The sequence below is a fragment of the Archocentrus centrarchus genome, chromosome 19 (assembly GCF_007364275.1).
Source record: "Archocentrus centrarchus isolate MPI-CPG fArcCen1 chromosome 19, fArcCen1, whole genome shotgun sequence".
Lineage (NCBI taxonomy): Eukaryota > Metazoa > Chordata > Actinopteri > Cichliformes > Cichlidae > Archocentrus > Archocentrus centrarchus.
The window spans coordinates 3,118,847-3,136,811 of record NC_044364.1 but is presented as its reverse complement, the minus strand read 5'-3'; the positions used below and the strand labels follow the sequence as shown (position 1 = coordinate 3,136,811).

Genomic DNA, 17,965 nt, shown 5'->3' with positions numbered 1-17,965 from the left:
TTAATGAACATTTAAAAACTGCAAAGGATTCTGTGCTGACTGCTCATTCTGATGGTAATCCATTTGGAGGTGACGCTGCCTTTTCAAGCCATACTTGTAAAGTGAAGTTTTTGTCTGTCTGGAGCTTTTCTGAGAGGATTTCCTTTGACAGCTACATTACCAATTAATACCTGCCTGTGAGAGAGTCGTACATGTTAGGAAAGACAAGTAAATGCAACTGAGGATAGAAGCCGAGAGAGAGAGAGAAGGAAATTTGTCAAATCTAAATCAGGTCTGAGCTGGAAGTAATCGGCCCTCACAGTTTGAGGTAGCTTTATTGACTTTAGCTCCTCACCTCAGCTGCCAGTTTCCTCCAGTTTCTAAACAATAATCTGAAGATTAGGGCTTAAGCTCGCTTTTTTGACATGTTTGTGGAGGATTGTGCTTTTTAAGCTGCTCTGTCTATATATGCCTGCTAGTGCCACCTGTAGATATATCACAGGTTATGCTACTGCAATACAGTGATTCGATCAGACCAGATTAGGGCCATCATCAATCAAGTAATGATTAATACAGGAAAGACGAGTTGCTTTTGGACATTTTTGGGTTATTTCATAACAAAATAAAGTAATGTAGCAGCCTCACCTTATCTGCTGCAAAGCAATGCACCAGAAAGATGTCATGTAGCAAAAAATAGAACAATGATGCATATTCATTATAAAGCACCAGAAATGATCTGTAAGATATGTTCTGAGAGAAATCAAAGCAAATATTCCATCAGAACGTACCAGGAGTTATTTTCTTATCGTCTCACTCTTTCATCTCCCTACGGTGATGAAATCATTGAAGATTAAAGCCTGGAAAAACTGAAAAACAAAGCTAAGAACATGCAGGGATGAGTCTTGTTGACCTCACTGTGTGCTGCCAGTGACAAATTGGTCTATCCATGCCTGTGAGATATCTTTTTACTGACTTTATATGCAAACCTGGCCTCTTCTGTTTCATCTACTCAGAAACCACGATATTTGCTCTTTGCACCGAGAACTGGAGCGCCTCGTGGATGTTGATGTTTCTCTCAGCGGCCAAATTGGGGAACAATTCATTTTTTTAGAACTTCAGTCGATTCCTTTAGGCCATCGTTTTGCTTTTGTGCCTCAGAAAGCATAAAATGCAGGTTTGCTTCAGCGCTCCTCACCTTGGCCTGCCAGGTCATTATACTTACACCTCGAAGGCAATACAGGGAAACCCTTGCCTCACTTTCTTTTTCTGTGAGTAGACATACACACACTCTGCCATACCGACCTTTACACTAAACAGAGGCTGCAGATACAAGCTCCCAGCTAATAACTGCTCTCCCAGAACGGAAAACCAAGACCAGGAGCGCACATAACCCCACCACCACCTCTGAAAGACACAGGGAGAGGACATGCACAAACACCATTCTTAGTGCTGGTGCTCCACTGGCTTTGTCCTATCACGGCTGTCCCTTCTGATTGATTGCAAGTGGGTTGATGAGCCCTGTGGGAATCGAGCTCCTGCAGCAGTTGAAACAGATTTTTTTAAATTTATATGTGGTGATAAATTGTTGTGGGTGTTGGATCTGTGTTTGGTTAGCAGTTCGTCTGTGTGTTGGTGGATATGTGACGGTTTGTCTGCGGTGTAACGCTTCTGTTTAAACGTTTCTGAGAGCGTTGCTAAAGGAATGTTAGCCTCAGTCTCTTTGTCCTAAAACGCTGCTGGTTCATGCAAGCCAGCAAATTCAATTCAACCAATCAGAGCGATTTAACCTCAAAACCTGACTGGAAAGGCTTCAAGATGGGACTCTGCGACAAATTTAACATAATGGGCTGCAGATTGGACCCTTGAAATGAAATAAGGAAGCTTTACTTACTACTATTACTTTATGGCACCTTCTAAACTACTGGAATTAAGGAAGAGCCTTAAATGGGATTATTTAAATAATGTTGACACAATATAATGAAAGGATGCCAAACGTGATGGCTCGAAAAGTTTGAATGAATTCTGGTAAAACTTTGTAAGGGTGTAGAGCGGAGTGATGTTAACAGTCCATTAAATAAACCCTGGGAAATACAGGAGCTCACTCCTCATCTCTCTAACTATCTCCAAGAAAACTATATTTTTAATCTGGGGGGAAAAAAATCATTACATTTGAACCACTGGATCAGTACAGTCACAGAATACATCACTTTAGAGAATAACTTTCCTTGGTTAATATCACTGAGATTGCTGCAAAAGTTTCTATCCATCTGTCCATCCATTTTCGTGCCTGCTTATCCAATTTAGGGTTACAGTGGAGCTGGAGGCTCTCCCAGCTGTCAGATGGCGACAGGCAGGGTATACCCTGGACAGGTTGTCAGTCCATCAGTGGGCCAACGCATAGATGGAGACCCATTCATCCCCACAGTGACACCAATTTAGAGTTTAGAGTTAAGCTAACGTGTATCTTTGGACTGAGGCAGGAAGTCAGAGTACCTGGAGACAACCCAGTTACCATAAATCTTGGCTACAGTGTAGTCATTTGCAGATATCTGTTTTTAGAAATGGCTCCTACTGTAACTACAACATATTTTCAGATGCTTCATGTTTCCCGCTGCAAGACATAAAAACGAAGCACTCTACATGCAGGACTGTAATGAGCAAGGCAACAATAGAAGACCTGCAGAAGCCCTCGAGTGGATTTGCCTGCTTGTTCACTAACAGCGTAATTTTCTCGTCTTCACAGGTCGCCAGAAATCAGTCTGAGGTACACAATAGAGGATTTAAGTGCAAATTGGTGTCTCAAAGATGGCATACCCGCAGTAACAAATACATATGCAGTATATCCATTCCCACTTTGTCTCTCTTAGATCCTCATGGGAAGGATCAGAAAGTCATTTGTTAGTTCAAAAGGAGGTGCATGGTGATTAGGTCTGAGGCTTTTCTGCACACAGTTTATTCACTTTGCCACCGCAGAGGTCTGACTCACTGGGTCGGCATCTATTAATCCAGCACACTTCGCACATGTAATGGAGTCTTCGGGCTCCGGTGTAGCACAACAAATCCAAGCAGGGATGCTGAGGGTTCACTGCAGTGGATTTGTAAATAGGAAGCAGCATGTGGCAGAGGCTAGAAGAGAGTAATTAGAAGCTTGTAAAAAAAAGTCGTTGAAAGGCTGAAAGGACGAGGCGAAAGATTGTAAATGTGTGACAGACTCATTTCGACGTGACTGTCTGGAATGGTGATAGAGGGAAAAAGAAGGGAAAATCTCTCCCGTTGTTCTGATAAAAGTCAAACTGTGTCATTGATTTACAGATAAGCTGCAGTGGAGTGTGTTTTATAGAGTGTTGTGTGATTGTGTGTACTTGTGAAAACTGTAGACCCAGCAACCACACTGAAGCTCTCAGCTGTTAATGACTCACAGCAAGTCAGAAGAGTTTTGAGCTCCTGTTCTGAGCAGGTTCTCCCTGAAAAGCTCCAAGTTTTTCAGTGTGGTTTCCCCTCTAACTCTCTCACCTCTCCGTGCATGCCAACACTTTACTCCACTCACCTTTCTCACCCGCTCTCTGTTACCTGTGAACGCCCATCCTCTGGGAGCACGAAGACCACACCCCCACCCACCCGCTTACAAAGAGAGGTTGCTTCTATAGTGACTGATCCGCAATCAGATCTGAATCTGAATTGATGTAAACCTGAAAGTAGAGATAGCTGAGCAGCGATCTGTGTTTAGAGGCAACTTCAACCCACCTGCTTTCTCTTAACTCTATATTTTCACAGGTGTTTTTTTGTTTTTTTTTCCCCTGTAACACTTCGTATGTGTGCTTTTTGTGTGCCAAGGGTGATGCTTCTAAATCATGTTCAGAGATCGATTCCTTCGCACGAAGCATGGAGGATGTTAACGGCAGCAAGAAGGATTTATCAGCCTCTGCAGGTGAGGCATGTGCATCCACACAGTATGTACACAGGCAACATATATTGATCTTAGAGCAATGGGAACAATTAAATTCAAGCCTGTGTGATTCTTTTAAACCCTATTACAAACACTTGTTCAAAAATCCACCATCTGTGTTTGCATTGTTAACTGCTGGCATTTTTCCTCTCTAATCTTTGCTGGATTCGACTAGATTACTCACTGGTGCATTTCTTGAAAAATGTATGTAAAGGTTTGTGATACAGCAGCAAGTTAGGCCTAAGGCAAACTTTCCCCCACCTGCTCTACGTCTGCGGTCTCCTGTCCTCAGTCTTTTGTCCTTCGGCTTCTGACCGCGCTCAGTGGGCACGCGCTTGGCTGCCTCCCTGCAAAACATCAAGTCGGCAGAACAGCTTCATCCATAATTCCTCATACCATCCCCGCTAATAACTGTTGGTGGAGACTGAAAAGCCCAGTGGATACACTGCTATATGTATAGAGTACAGCTCCCAGATGCACTGTATCATCTCCCTTCAGCCCCTTCAAATGCTCTGTGTAAAACTGCTTACATAGCTGGAAGAGCCTAACATCTTCCAGGCCTCGGATAAAGTTTCGAAGACGGAGGAATTAGCATTATTAAAATTGCATTCCCCTCCGCACGACATGCATTTGTGTTGCTGCCAAACATAATATTCTCTCCCACGCATCCCATAAGATTAATGCCCTCTTGAAATATCCATGTTGCTCAATAACAGTAAGAGGCATACTTTATTTTTTTTTTTAGGTACTGCATAACTAAGGGTGTACCCCAGTGGTACTCATCTTCACCTCTTCCTGTTCTTCCTCATGTCTTTATTCAATTTATCAAGTTCATTCACTGCTGTGAAGCCTTTTTTGTCCTCTTCATTCATTTTTCTTCTATTAGTAGTGCCTGTAAATGGCCACGTGGACCTGAAGTCAAACCTGACTCCACCGCTAATCACCCACACTGCTGCCACGCCCATGCCCGTACCAAAGTTGCCCGTGGGAGGTGAATCCAACCTGGGCTACGAGTCTCGTCGAGGCAGCAGCAGTTCTGCCGACCCAGCCTGCTATGACAAATCACCGGTTTGTGTATTTTTATTTTCATGTACAAACAAAAGCACATTGCAGTTTTCATATAATAACCATAGACAATATGTCAAACACATATGTAGCTACTGTGATATCACCCACTGGTTTGTTGACTGCAGTTTTAAAACCTACCAGTTAAAGGCTAGCTCGCTTAGTTAGCAATATATGAGGCTTTGACTAATTTTAGCTAGCTAAAACAGGCTTAAAACAGAATGTATTTAGCAGAAGGCTTAACAGCCAACTCCTCAGAATGTCTTTTTGTTGGCACCCACATGTTGCTTTATTCAAGTTGTCATGAAGGCATAAATTAACGATAGAGACCAAAACCTACTGGTCTTGAAACATGCTTTTATTAAATTTGGTATTTTAAAATGGAAGTCTGTGGGGATTGGTTCACTTTGAAGCCAGCCTCATGTGGTCTTTAGAGGAAGTATCATTTTTGGCTTCATTTTTCAACCCTGGAAGTTGCTGCTTAGTAATAAACCTGCTCCAAGTTGCCACATAGCTATCATTACTATGTGTGTTAGGTGATCACTGTTGCCAACTCCTCAGTAAGGAAAGTAGCTATTGGCTGTCCTAAAAGTTGCTACAAGTCGCTGTATGACATCATCGCCTAATTTGCATAATTGGTCATTTGCATGTAGTTGTAATGAGGCTGTAGGAGAGAGGATTAACATCTTTGGAGAGACAAAAAGTGAAGAAAAATGTTAAATATGTTTAGAGCTACAAATGAAATAATTTCATGACTTTAATGCTTTTCCCAGACCAACATTACATAAATCAATTTTGCTATGTATTATTTAATGTTAGAATATCAAATTTAACGAAAACACTGTTATGTGAGGTGTGACTGCTAGCTCTACATTCAACCCTCCTCCTTTATCCGGGCTCCTGTTGCCAACTTTTGTGGAAGAAAACTCGTCAGCTGTCTCAAAAGTCGCTAAAGGCCGAAGCGAGGTCCGGGCGATGCCAAAGTGCGAAGGCTGTATGTACTCAGGTTCAGGTTTCTGGCTTATCATCAAAAGTCGCAGACATCACTGGAAAAAGTCGCAAATTTGTCACTATTTGCTTTTTGGGGAAAAAAGTCGCGGGGGGGGGGGGGGTTGCTAAGTTGGCAACAGTGTAGGTGATAAGTGCCAAGATTTACCGCTCCTGGCATGCTGCTTTCTCCAGAGTGTGTGTCTGACAGCAGTGTATGCCGTACTGATGAGTGGAGGTCATAATGATTAATGAAGCGCCAGTCTGACACTCATCTTATTGCTACTGCTGCCACTCTTTATTTGACAAACTGATGACCAGATTAAGTTCAGATCTTACATTCGCTCCTGTCTGTTTGTCAGTGTGAATCTCACTTAAATTCACCTGCAGCAAAGCCTAGTCAAATTTATTCAGCTGGCTTTGAGAAAAAGAGCAACACAACCAAAGGACTAAGGCGTAAAACTAACACTTTACTACGCAGTTCTTCTTGTGTTGTTTTTTTTTTTCCTTCCTGGTTGTTGCCGCCCTCCTGTTCCAGGCCAGTGTCCGGAGCTCTTCTCCCTATACACCATGGAGCTCTGGTAGTGGCCGGACAAGCCGTAGATCCAGCTGGAACAGCCTGGGTCGTGCTCCGTCATACAAACGCCAGAAGAGACAGTCCGGGGAGCGACGGTCGCTTCTGTCTGGGGAGGGTGGGCTCAAGTTCAGAAGACGGAGAAGGCGGAGAAGAAGCAGAGAGCAGGAGGTGGACTGATGGACGAAGATGACACATCCCTGGCCAGGACTGACTCCATGTCCCAGTCGCAGAAAGGGCCCAGGCACAGGAGGATGGAGTCCGTGGAGACTCGGAGTTCAATGGATTTGCCCCCGGATGCTCTGCTTCAGGTAGACCCCTGCAGCCATTATCAGTTTAAACCTTTGCCTTAAGGTTGATGGACAGTATGAAAACCGAGTAGGAGTGTAATGGCTGTGGAAAATGTTCAAATAAATCTAAAAATATTACAGTCTCCAAACCAACATTATAAAATAAATGCATAACCTTTTTTTTTGCCTCGTGTAGGTGCCCTACCTGTACCGCTCAGCAAGCATGCATAGCTCCAGGCCCCCCTCCTTGAGCCACTTACGGCCCCCAGAACACAGTGACTGCAACGGAAAGGGATCTCCATCAGCCCTGGGCCCCACACACGTCTCACTGGAGGAGAACACTGAAGACGAGAACGTGGAGGAGGAGATTAACCTGGTCAGTCGCTCTGCATATGGGGTTGTTCTTTATGACCGATTTTCTAGCAGGTCAAAGGCCAGATAATTGTTTAACCAGTTAACATTTTGGCCTGATTGTTATTAGATTTTTAAGCAAAGGCCAAATTGATTATAGGTTAGTTTAAAAACATTAAAAGAAAACTTACTTATATTGATATTGCCCTGCACACTCGAACATCCTCGAGAGGATAAAGAGTGGAATGCTGGACCAGCTCTACATGTGCTTTGTGGGCTTGGAGAAGGCATTCGACTGCATCCCTCAGGGTATCCTGTGGGAGGTGATGCAGATGCTGCACCGGTCTGTCGTGGTGAAGAGGGAGCTGAGCCTAAAAGCGAAGCTGTCGATTTACCGGTTGAGCTACGTCCCTACCTTCACCTATGGTCACGAGCTTTGGGTAGTGACCGAAAGAATGACATCGCGAATACAAGCGGCAGAAATGCGCTTCCTCGAAGGGTGGCTGACCTCTCCCTTAGAGATGGGATGAGGAGCGCAGCCATTTGGGAGGGGATCAAAGTAGAGCTGCTGCTCCTCCACATTGAAAGGAGCCAGTTGAGGTGGTATCTGATTAGGATGCCTCCTTTTGGGTGAGGTATTCTGGGCATATCTGGAGGCCCCGGGGCAGACCCAGGACATGCTGGAGAGATTATATCTGTCGGCTGGCCTGGGAACGCCTTGGGGTTCCTCCGGATGAACTGGAGGAGGTGGCTGGGGGAGAGGGAGGTCTGAACTTCTCTGCTTAGGCTGCTGCCCCCGCGACCCGGCCACGGATAAGCGAAAGAAGATGGATGGATGGATGGCCCTGCACTTATACCCAGAACATCTTTCTAACTCTTACCTATTTTATTGAATTCTGTTTATTCCATTGCTAAATATGATACATATCAACCAAGCCACGTCTTTAGGAATATATTTCAGAATCTGTTGAATGCGATTGCGCCTCACTACGTGTAACAGGAAGTCGTGTGCATATGAATAATAAATGGACTGTGCACTTTTTTACTCTATGCAGGGTCGTTTTGCCAGGCTGTTTCGCTGGCTGGAGAAAAAACAGCCAGAGTGGTGTAAACAGAGAGATACCTGGTCGCTCTACCTCTTCCCTTCAGAGTCGAGGTAATATTCACATTTCTGATTACCTCCACACTTCTGCATCTTTGCACTGTCCTCTATTTTTGCAGGTTCTTTTCTGTAATAAAAGTATTTTACATATTCATTCTGTTGCTCCACAAAGAAGATGCTTATGAACAGCTTTCTACTGTGGCAGCCATCATTGCTACAAAAAAAAAAAAGACTGAGACGAGTCTTACCATTGGGCCTGACTGGACATCCCGTGATGCTGACTAAAATGGCAAAAGTGTTTTTCACCGCAGTGCGAGCGTAGCATTTTTCCCCCCCTTCTTATATCAGCTCCTCTTCCGTCCTACATTCTCACATCAGAAGTCTCTTTTATCTGCACATTTCTGCCATGTCAGGGGGTGAGTAAGCAGGAGCAGAGGGAGGAAGGGAGTTTCCTCCAACCGAGGCTGCATGTTATCTCGGCCACGTGCAGAATCTGTCGCTTGCCCTCCCTTCTTCATCGCCCCCTCTTTCCTCCACTCCTCCTCCCCTTCTGGAGCTTTGATCCGCGTGTCTCTGGTTTCTGTTCGTAAGATGTGGCTGCGAAGGCAACACTAAGCAACACGCTGACCCCAGCCTGCTGCCCCAGCCACAACACATGCAACATAATGAAATATCCCAAAACACACCAGAGAGCGGGAGCTACATTTTAGCCGTCACGACTGTTTTAATCTTTAGCTGGAATGAATTGAATTCAGTCAGTAAAGGACAGAAGCCTGAGGGACAGTGTTAAAGACTCAGTAAAATAAAATAATCATTTTTATTCAAAATCTATAAGATACCATACCTTGGGTAATGGTTTCAGCTTGTGTATTTATTTAGTGCGTATATTTTATGTCCTCCTATAATTGAAATCAATTATAGCGCTAACAGCACAGGTCTGTCACAGCACTGGGCTGTGCAGCAATTTTGACATAGCAGGCAACCTCACGATGCACATGTACCCAAAATCTTTTTTTACAGGTGGCAAGCCATTCAGATCATTTTTCTTTACTGCTGGACTTTGATCAATTTGGTTTATTAACATTTTAAACGACAAAATATATATATAATTATTTTATTAACCTCATTTTTGTGAAGGGAAAGCCAACCAGTAAACAGCCAGCTCAGCTTGCACGAGGGATGCTCCCCTCTACCGTTAGACCTACCGATGCCACTGTTGACAGGATTAGGATTATTACTTATTACCTGTTATTTATTGTTACTATTTATGATAAGTTAGAAATACTGTTTTTCTTTTCTTTGTTTATTTTTTTTTGGGGGGTTCTTGCTTGTTTGTTTCTTTCTTTCTTTCTTTTCTCATAACTCTTTGACTTAATAGTAAGATAGTTTGTATGCACCTTATCTTTAGCTGAACAGAGACAATATTTAGGCTTTACGGGCCCGATTGTAGAACCATGGCAGAAAATGCCTGCTCTGTAGCTTTGTACTTAAATGAATGGGAAAAAGAAGGTTACAGCTACAGGCTAATTGTATCCGTGGCTTGCTAAAATTATTGCAGCTTGTCAAACACAAGCTGGCTAGTAGCCACATTCTTATCACCCTATCACAACTTTTGCATCATGTCACGTGATTTTTTGATTGTTACCATCAGTAAATCGCGTAATGACGTAAACAAATGTATCTAAATATTGATAGTTTTGTGAACACGAGGATGTTCTACACGCGAGACAAGAGCAGCAGCTGCTGACTGCAGCGTACCTAACTGCTGCAGGTGACGTTAATAACAAGGTGTTCTGAAAGCTGCTTTACACCTGTTACTTACCCTGGTTACACTTTCTAAGTGCACTATGAGTGTAGCAGGAGGATGGTTCTCCCAAATGTTTAATGTTAAAAGTCAACAGATGGCGTAAAATGCCAGCTACTGAGGGGCTTGCTGCTAAACGTGAGCAACATGTAGGTTTTGATAAAATAATACAAAACCAAGCAGTAAGTAATACATACTGTGTATTAGTCATATTGCAGTATTGTACTGTTTTAACTGAGCTGAATTCGATTCATCACAAGGTTTCTCTCAACATCATAAAGTGAGCAACAGGTGATCCTTTAATCCAGTTTAACAGAAAGTTAGATCAGCTTAGAATAAGATTGAAAGCTGGCATAAATCCATGTTAGTAGGAATAATTTTTCTCATCTGTTTCACATCAAGGCATGCACAGTGGCATCTGTGATCTGAGTCCTTTTCAAAATGTGGATGGCTCTCGTCTCTGTTGTTTGCTATTTATAATTTGGAAAAGGTTAATAAGAAAAGCTGCATGTAGTCTGCTCCTGTGGAGTAGTAAGAAAAACTGAAGGATCTTGACTCAAACCGAACTTCTAGCTGGCTTTCAGTCGCAGCGGATGCGAGATCAGGCCGGTTTGAGAGTGACACTGAGGACACGGGCTTCAGCGTGGCGCCCGTTCTGGCCTTGAACCACCGCAGACGCCTGCCTGTGCTCACGATCAATCAAGAGACAGCAGCACGGCAGGAGCCTGAACTCCAGCAGCTTTCACACGGACCCGAGTTCACCTCAACCTGCCTTTTGTCTCGCTGTTGTTACTGCTGCTACTGATAATTACTGCAGGGGGAAGTTTTTAATGAGTGGAGGAGTGGGCTAGCATGCAGGCATACTGAGATACAGTCACAGCGATTAGACGCGTTCACCGTAAGAACAGTGGTCTGCTCGGACCAGAGAGTGCAGGCTCACTGAGGGGCGTGTGGTGGTGTGTGTGTGTGTGTGTGTGTGGTACCCCGTACAGACTGTGATGAAACGTGAAGCAGGACTGCACTTTGTGGGAGAACTGGAACGTCAGCAGATAGTAAGATACAGACAACAATAGAGGAAACAGGCAGCAGGGAGGGTTTTAGGTAAAGTAAGTAAAGCAATGACGTGTGGCTTTTTTGTGTTTCTCTGATGCTACTTTCCACTATCAAGAAAATGCAGGGTGAAGACAACATTAACTGTTCCCAGCGGTCTGTCAGCTTCTCTCCCAGAAGGCAATCAATCCAGCACACAGGAAGGGATGCGGTTTATGTCTGTGGTTTCCTTTGGAATTCACAGAAGAACGACTGAGGTAATTAGTATAAGTGGATTTTGTCCTTTTTTAGCTTACACAGAGGTCATGCCTGAGTACTGCTGATAAAATTAAGGCAGAGGAATGTAAGCAAACCAGCCAGTCTACCTACCTACACTGTTAAAAATGACAGGGGAATTCTGAGACTTGAGTGCAATTTGTAAAAGAAAAGGAATAAAATACTCAATGGATACAATTTGCAATATGCGAAAAAAATGTTTGTTTTTTTTGCTGCACCGGTCGAGGCAGAATGTGAGAAAACTGCTATGACTTTATGTCCAAAACTTCTAAAGTCATGAATAAAGGGAGTTTTCACAGGAAGTGCACGTTACTGTTTCCATATGTATTAAGAAGATAGATGCTGCTGATCAATGCTCTTGATTCATTGATCCCTCACTAAATGTGAGCACCTCTTGCAGACGTTTTTTGCACTTTGCTGGTCTGGAGCATTCAGGTGTGTTTACCACAGTGTTTCAGTCTTCCAAGGGGTGGACAGTCCAGCAAATTCACCCCCAAAGTCAGATCATGCTGCGCTCACCTGCAAAAAGCCCAACAGCTACATCTCAGAGTCTGCAGACCTCAGTTACTCAGCCTGTACAACAACATTAAATGTTAAAGTTCATGACAGTACAATCTGAAAAAAGACCAGCCAAGAATGGCTTGTTTGGAAGGGTTGCCCGGAGAAAGCTTCTTCCGTGAACATGGCAGCATGGCTTAGGTTAGCAAAGCTGCATCTAAGCAAACCACAAGACTCTTGGAACAATGTCCTTTGGACACATGAGACCAAAGTGGAGATGTTTGGCCACAGTGGCACAGCGTCATGTTGGCAAAAACCAAATGCGAGGCCATCTGTCCAACAGCTAAAGCTTGGGCGAAATTTGGTCATGCAACAGGACAATGATCCAGAACAGTCAAAGATTTGTGTAATACCAATTTGTACCACAAGATGGAGTAATGAGCGCTGTTAACCTTTATTTATAGTACATTCTAATTAGCAATGTTAGCATAGCATAGCATAAGGTAAAGCCTCTTGAGGAAATAAGGCTAGCTAAAAAAAAAAAATCAAACGTTAAACAGCAGGGACGCAACTGAGACGATCTATTTATAAAATGCTGGGAAAAAAGCATTTCAGTTTTAAAAGTGTTACATGAGAGTTTTCAGACACACTTTGTGACATTTGAAAAGAATAAAACTAACTGCAGTAAATAAGTCCATTTATGTCGGCTGTCATTTACAAATTTTTGATGCTAGAAACTCAAAAGGTCAGTAAATATCATCTCGGGCCAAAGCTTCAAGCTCGTGTCAAAAATCCCTTCGTATAAACATCAAGATGTCAGTGAGTGTTCAGAGCTCTGAACGGAGGATTTTCACTTCATCTTGCATTGGCATTTTTCCTGAGGTTTTTGCTGCGTGTGTGTATTTTGAGGAAGAAGAGGTTATTTTGACTTTGACATGAAAGTTCACATCCAGACAATAAGCTCTTCAAACATGAGCGGCGGAGCCGCTACACACTTGAGGAAAACACACAAACTCTTATCATTAAGGCTCATGCACACAGATATTAAATACCCAGTCTGTATAACAATGAATAACACACACACAGTTCAGCAAGTGTTGACACACTGATGTCTGTATTGCTAAATAAAGCCTGAAATCCAGATCTGAGCCTTACAATATTGTCCCCTGCTGTACGCTTATGTACAAGCCATCAAAGTGGATTTGATGCACAGTTTAATCCCTGCCACTGTCATACATAACAAGCATTCCCTCTTTCTTCCTGCTGTCATGAGCCGAAAGCCACGAGAACCTTTTCATGTCGGGTAATGAAAGTAAGGCATAATTAATGACTCCTAAATCTACAGTGCTTCATTACAGAGTTACTGTATGTGAGACAAGCGCTCTTAATTTAAATGAGATTGTTCTTTTCTTATAAATGCAGTATTATTCCAGGTTTTATAGAACATGCCTTGACTGAGCATGAATAGTGCCATTTCATGCCACTTTAAAACTTCCACTTCACTGCAGTTCAGGGGAAATGTTGCACATTTTACTCCAATATTTATAGAGTACTGGAACATATGAAGATTTCCCAGACAGAACGTAATTGAAGAGCTTATAAAATGTGATGCACTGTTACAGATGAAACCATCCCAAAATCATATCACTTCCACTTCAGCTGGTGACAGTTAGAAGCTGCATGCACTTTAATACAGTATATCTGTAATAACTTATGTGCAAACTACAGTTTTTACATGTTTAGTGAAAGCTGTTTCTGTAGCTGCAGTGACTGGTTTAGTTGCACAGTTGGTGTTGTAAATTGCTGTATTTTCAGTGCTAGTTTAGTTGCAGGAGCTGCCATGTTCCATTGTGGGTGTTGCTGTAGTTGTGGTAGCTGTGATTGGTTACAGGTGTTCCTGTAATTCCAGCAGCTGGTTTAGTTTAATGTCACTATTGTAATTACAGGTATTAATGTAGTTTGATTTGTTGGAGAATTTGCAGGAGATGCCACCTGTTGTTACAGGTTTTGCTGCTGTCGTAGTTGCAGTAGCTGGTTAAGTTGCCGTGTTTGTTGCAAATATTGCTGTAGCTGCAGTTATTTATTAACCATTTGATTAGACCACCACCCAATGAAAACTTGCCACAGCTGCCCTTAATTCACAGTATTGTTAATTACCAAAATAATATTTTGTGTATCTATAATGGTTAATCCACCACTATTAATACACTAGTATGTACTTAAAGTATAAGTATTGTTGTTATCCATGAATTTTCAATTTAATTATTTTATAAAAAAAGAAAAAAATAATAAGCACATTATTATTATTTATTTATACAAATTACAGTTATTTACTTGAATCCCTGGACAGATCAATTAGTTTTAGTGATTGAATATTATGCTTGATAATTTCTAACTTCAGAGTTTGGGTATAAAAATGTGAATTCAGCTTCTTATTTGCTTGAATAACAATAATATAATTTTAGTTTTAAACACATTTTGACAGATTTCTAAAATATTGTGTTTTCCTTGTTTTTATGGCAGATGATCTAATAAATGTTTAAACTTCACTTCCAGGAGTCGCTGTGTTTGTTTGTAGGTGTCGCTCTAACGGGACCGTCGGGGTCAGAGGTTTTGGCAGTCATGACAAAATTTGATTTATTTTGAAGTCTTTGAAACTCCTGAAATGTTTGCAGTTGTTCTTCACTACATCATAAAAACATGCAGAAAATAATCTAAATAAAAACTGAAGTGGAAAAACAAATTATTGCCACTGACGAAACTTTTGGCCATGACTGTAATTGCAGTAATTTGTTTATCTGTGCTGGTTGGTGTTGCTAGTTGAAGCAGTTGCTGTAATCTCAGTTGCTGATGTGCACCTCGAGTGGAGGTTTCAATTGGCCACAGCATACTCGGGGAAGGAGGACTCTTCTTCTTCTACAAATTAAATATACAACAACAAGTGTTTATGAACACTGTCACATTGACTGGCTGTAATGTGGATGTTTTGGAAGAAATTATTTTCCTTTTAAAGGAAATCACAAACTTTATTATACACCAGCTTATTTAAGTGCGTCCTATATGTGAAGCCCATTTTCTCGCTCACAAAATTTACATTTTTTTGTTTTCTGCCTTTTTATTTGTCAGGTTCCGGATCCTGTGCAATAAGATCATCACCCACAAGATGTTTGACCACGTCGTGCTGGTCATCATCTTCCTCAACTGCATCACTATCGCCATGGAGAGGCCTGGAATCGATTCCAGAAGTGCTGTAAGTGTCACGACGTGTTTGAGAGGAGATAAGAAGCAATGATGTGATGAAGTCCATCCTCTGTTCAGACACACACCACACACACACACGTGGAAAGAGTCAGAACTGTAGTTTGCTCTATGAATGAATCAATGGCTCTTATAAAGCGCTTTTCTACTCGAGTACTCAAAGGGCTTATGCTTCATTTTCTCTACATCTAAGTACTTTCTATCCAACACACACACATTCACTCTGATGCATCACGAGCAACTGTGGGTTTAGTATCTTGCCCAAGGACTCTTTGCACGCAGACTGGAGCAGGATCTAACCAACAACCTTCCATTTAGTAGATGACCTGCTCTCCCTCCTGGGCCACAGCGCCTCCCCCCACCCCCCATGCAGAGAAATGAAGTGGAACATAGTGTTAGCAGGGAATCACTCCTGCCAACAGCTTTGGGGTAATCTGTGCTATACCCCTGTACCTACTGCATTACATCATCAACACCATCACTCTTTAGCTAATGCGCCATTCCCTTCAAACAGAAGACCGGCTGGATGCCTTGCAGCAACACAAACACACATCTAACTCGGTGTCCTTTCCAGCAATAGCAGCAGAACACAGCCAGTCGTTGCCATGCATAAACACAATAATTATCACTGTTGGATTTATTTTTTTTCCTCCACTGAGCGAGGTGTTCCACAGACCAGCCTAATTGCGGTTCGGTCTCGCTGGAACGCTGCGTTCTGCTTGTTTTGCGACTGAAACACGGAGGAGACAGCGCTATTGTAATTGATTCAATTATCCGTGGGCTGTCGTACGTGGCTAATGTCCAGGAAAGGAGATGTTTAACAAATGGAGGCTGCCCCACAGGCCGCCCGTTCTCATCAAGGCAGAAGGATCACACACATATCCGAGCGCTGATTTCTCCCCTCTCACGTCTGCGCGCACACACGCAAGTAAATATATGCGTGCAAAATCCAGCACAGCAGCCGCTCCACGATTCACATCAGAGAGCGGTATTTTCAGATGCACATATATTTTGTCAGCTTCCTGCCGTGGCCGTCGTGTCCGGCCTGCACCCAGAGGTCGTTATTGAAATGAGATGGAAATGAATGACGCAGCAAGCGGCCTGAAACAACAGAACGAGCAGTCATTACAGTTGTGAGCTGCGATGCTTATTGCTACAGACCTCATTTACCCCGGGTGGTCATTGCATGATGCTATTTGTTTGTCTGTGTGGGTTGTTCTGAATTAATGAGCCGATTGTGAATCAATTTCCACTCCCTGATTGTAGTTTGGCCTGCGTGGTAACAACCAAACATGTATAATTTATCACTGCGCTGCTACTCTTTGGGAGTAGCTGCTCTGCATCACCCCCTGTGCCAACTTGACAAAACACATGTAATGCACTTAAATAGAAATGTCAGAGATAAAGCATCTCAGTCACAACATTTAGTGTGGAATGCTCACTACATAATTAGTTTATTGTCCTGGAAGTTATGTCACTTGGCTTGCGGTCTATTACTGTTTTGGTTTGGTGCTGTAGGTTGCCTGGATACCGTCGTCCTGTAGCTCAGTGGAAATGATTGAAGATGATTATACCACCTATTATGATTTTATTTTCTAATTGAGCTAGGGGACCATGCATCACTGTCTGACGCTCTAAATTGAATTATGTCAGCACGAGCAGATAACATACGAGAAGTTTTCAGCGTGTGCGTCATCATCCCAGACGACTTAAGACAGAAGTGGAACGATAACGAGAGAGACGGCAGTTTCAGCCTTTAGTTCTTGTTTCGCAACATTGTGTTTCAGCACTTTTATCAGCGTTGTATGTATTTTTTTTTACAGCGTGCATGCCAAAAAGTACAACTACAGTATGTTACCGTAAAAAATATATCTGGTGATATGCTGTATAAATGATATGAAATATCCCCAAACTGTTTATTAGTGTGAAGTATATAAAAAATACAGCCTGAATTAATTTGTCTAAATTTTTTTTTTTTACTATGACAAAATATGAGCTTTGTCACGTTTCCCACATTCCCTCGAGTGTATATTTAATGAATGCTGCAGCTACAGAAATCCTTTAAAAATACGCAGGACTGTAAGTTGTATAAATGTATAAAGCTCTTTATGTGCATTACTGTATGGCATTCATTATATAACTAAAGAGTTCCTTAAAAGCCAAGAAAAGTTCTGAGCCTCGACGGCACCGCCAGAGTAAATCACCCACTCACAGCGTTCAGTATTGGGTTTTGCTTTTACTGGCGTCCGGCTAAGCAAAGTGCCTCTGGGTTTAAGTCATAGCTGGCTTCTGCCGCTATATTCAACATTACTTCAATCTGCGGTGACCAGGCTTGTGGTCCGGGAAATGAGATTCCAGGTGATGAACTGGGAATAACAGCACCACCAACACAAGGATGAGAGTCAGCGGGGAGGAGCTTTACTCCTTATGAAATTTCCCAGATTCCTGTCTGTGTTTGTTACAGTCGGTTTCTTTCAGTCTTGGACTAAAAATATACCCGAGCTGTGGAGAAAAGGACCCACAGCACACAAATAGAGAAATTAGTATTGCCTCATCTTGTAGATATAATCAAACAAAAGTAAAGATGACACATCGTAGTTTTTGCCAGCTAAAATGACATTGGATAATTGCAGTATTGTAGCTAGTACACTTTGTTTAGCCTGCTACACTTGATTCAAGTTGGCTGAAATGTGTAAATATGCAGGTTATGGAAAGTGTACATAATTGTTTAATGTTAACTTAAATAGCAGCTAATGGAGCATTACAGATGATTTGGTTTTTGAAC

General features: G+C 42.4%; 1 protein-coding gene across 1 annotated transcript in view; it reads left to right on the top strand.

Annotated features, from left to right (window-relative positions):
- The window catches only part of cacna1g (calcium channel, voltage-dependent, T type, alpha 1G subunit), a 304,885-nt gene that overhangs the window by 205,464 nt on the left and 81,456 nt on the right, over positions 1-17,965 (top strand). The window contains 8 exon segments of the mRNA XM_030755883.1: positions 3,814-3,907; positions 4,812-4,993; positions 6,516-6,671; positions 6,673-6,714; positions 6,716-6,862; positions 7,038-7,217; positions 8,248-8,348; positions 15,049-15,172. Of these exon segments, the coding sequence (XP_030611743.1) occupies positions 3,814-3,907; positions 4,812-4,993; positions 6,516-6,671; positions 6,673-6,714; positions 6,716-6,862; positions 7,038-7,217; positions 8,248-8,348; positions 15,049-15,172 (1,026 nt within the window).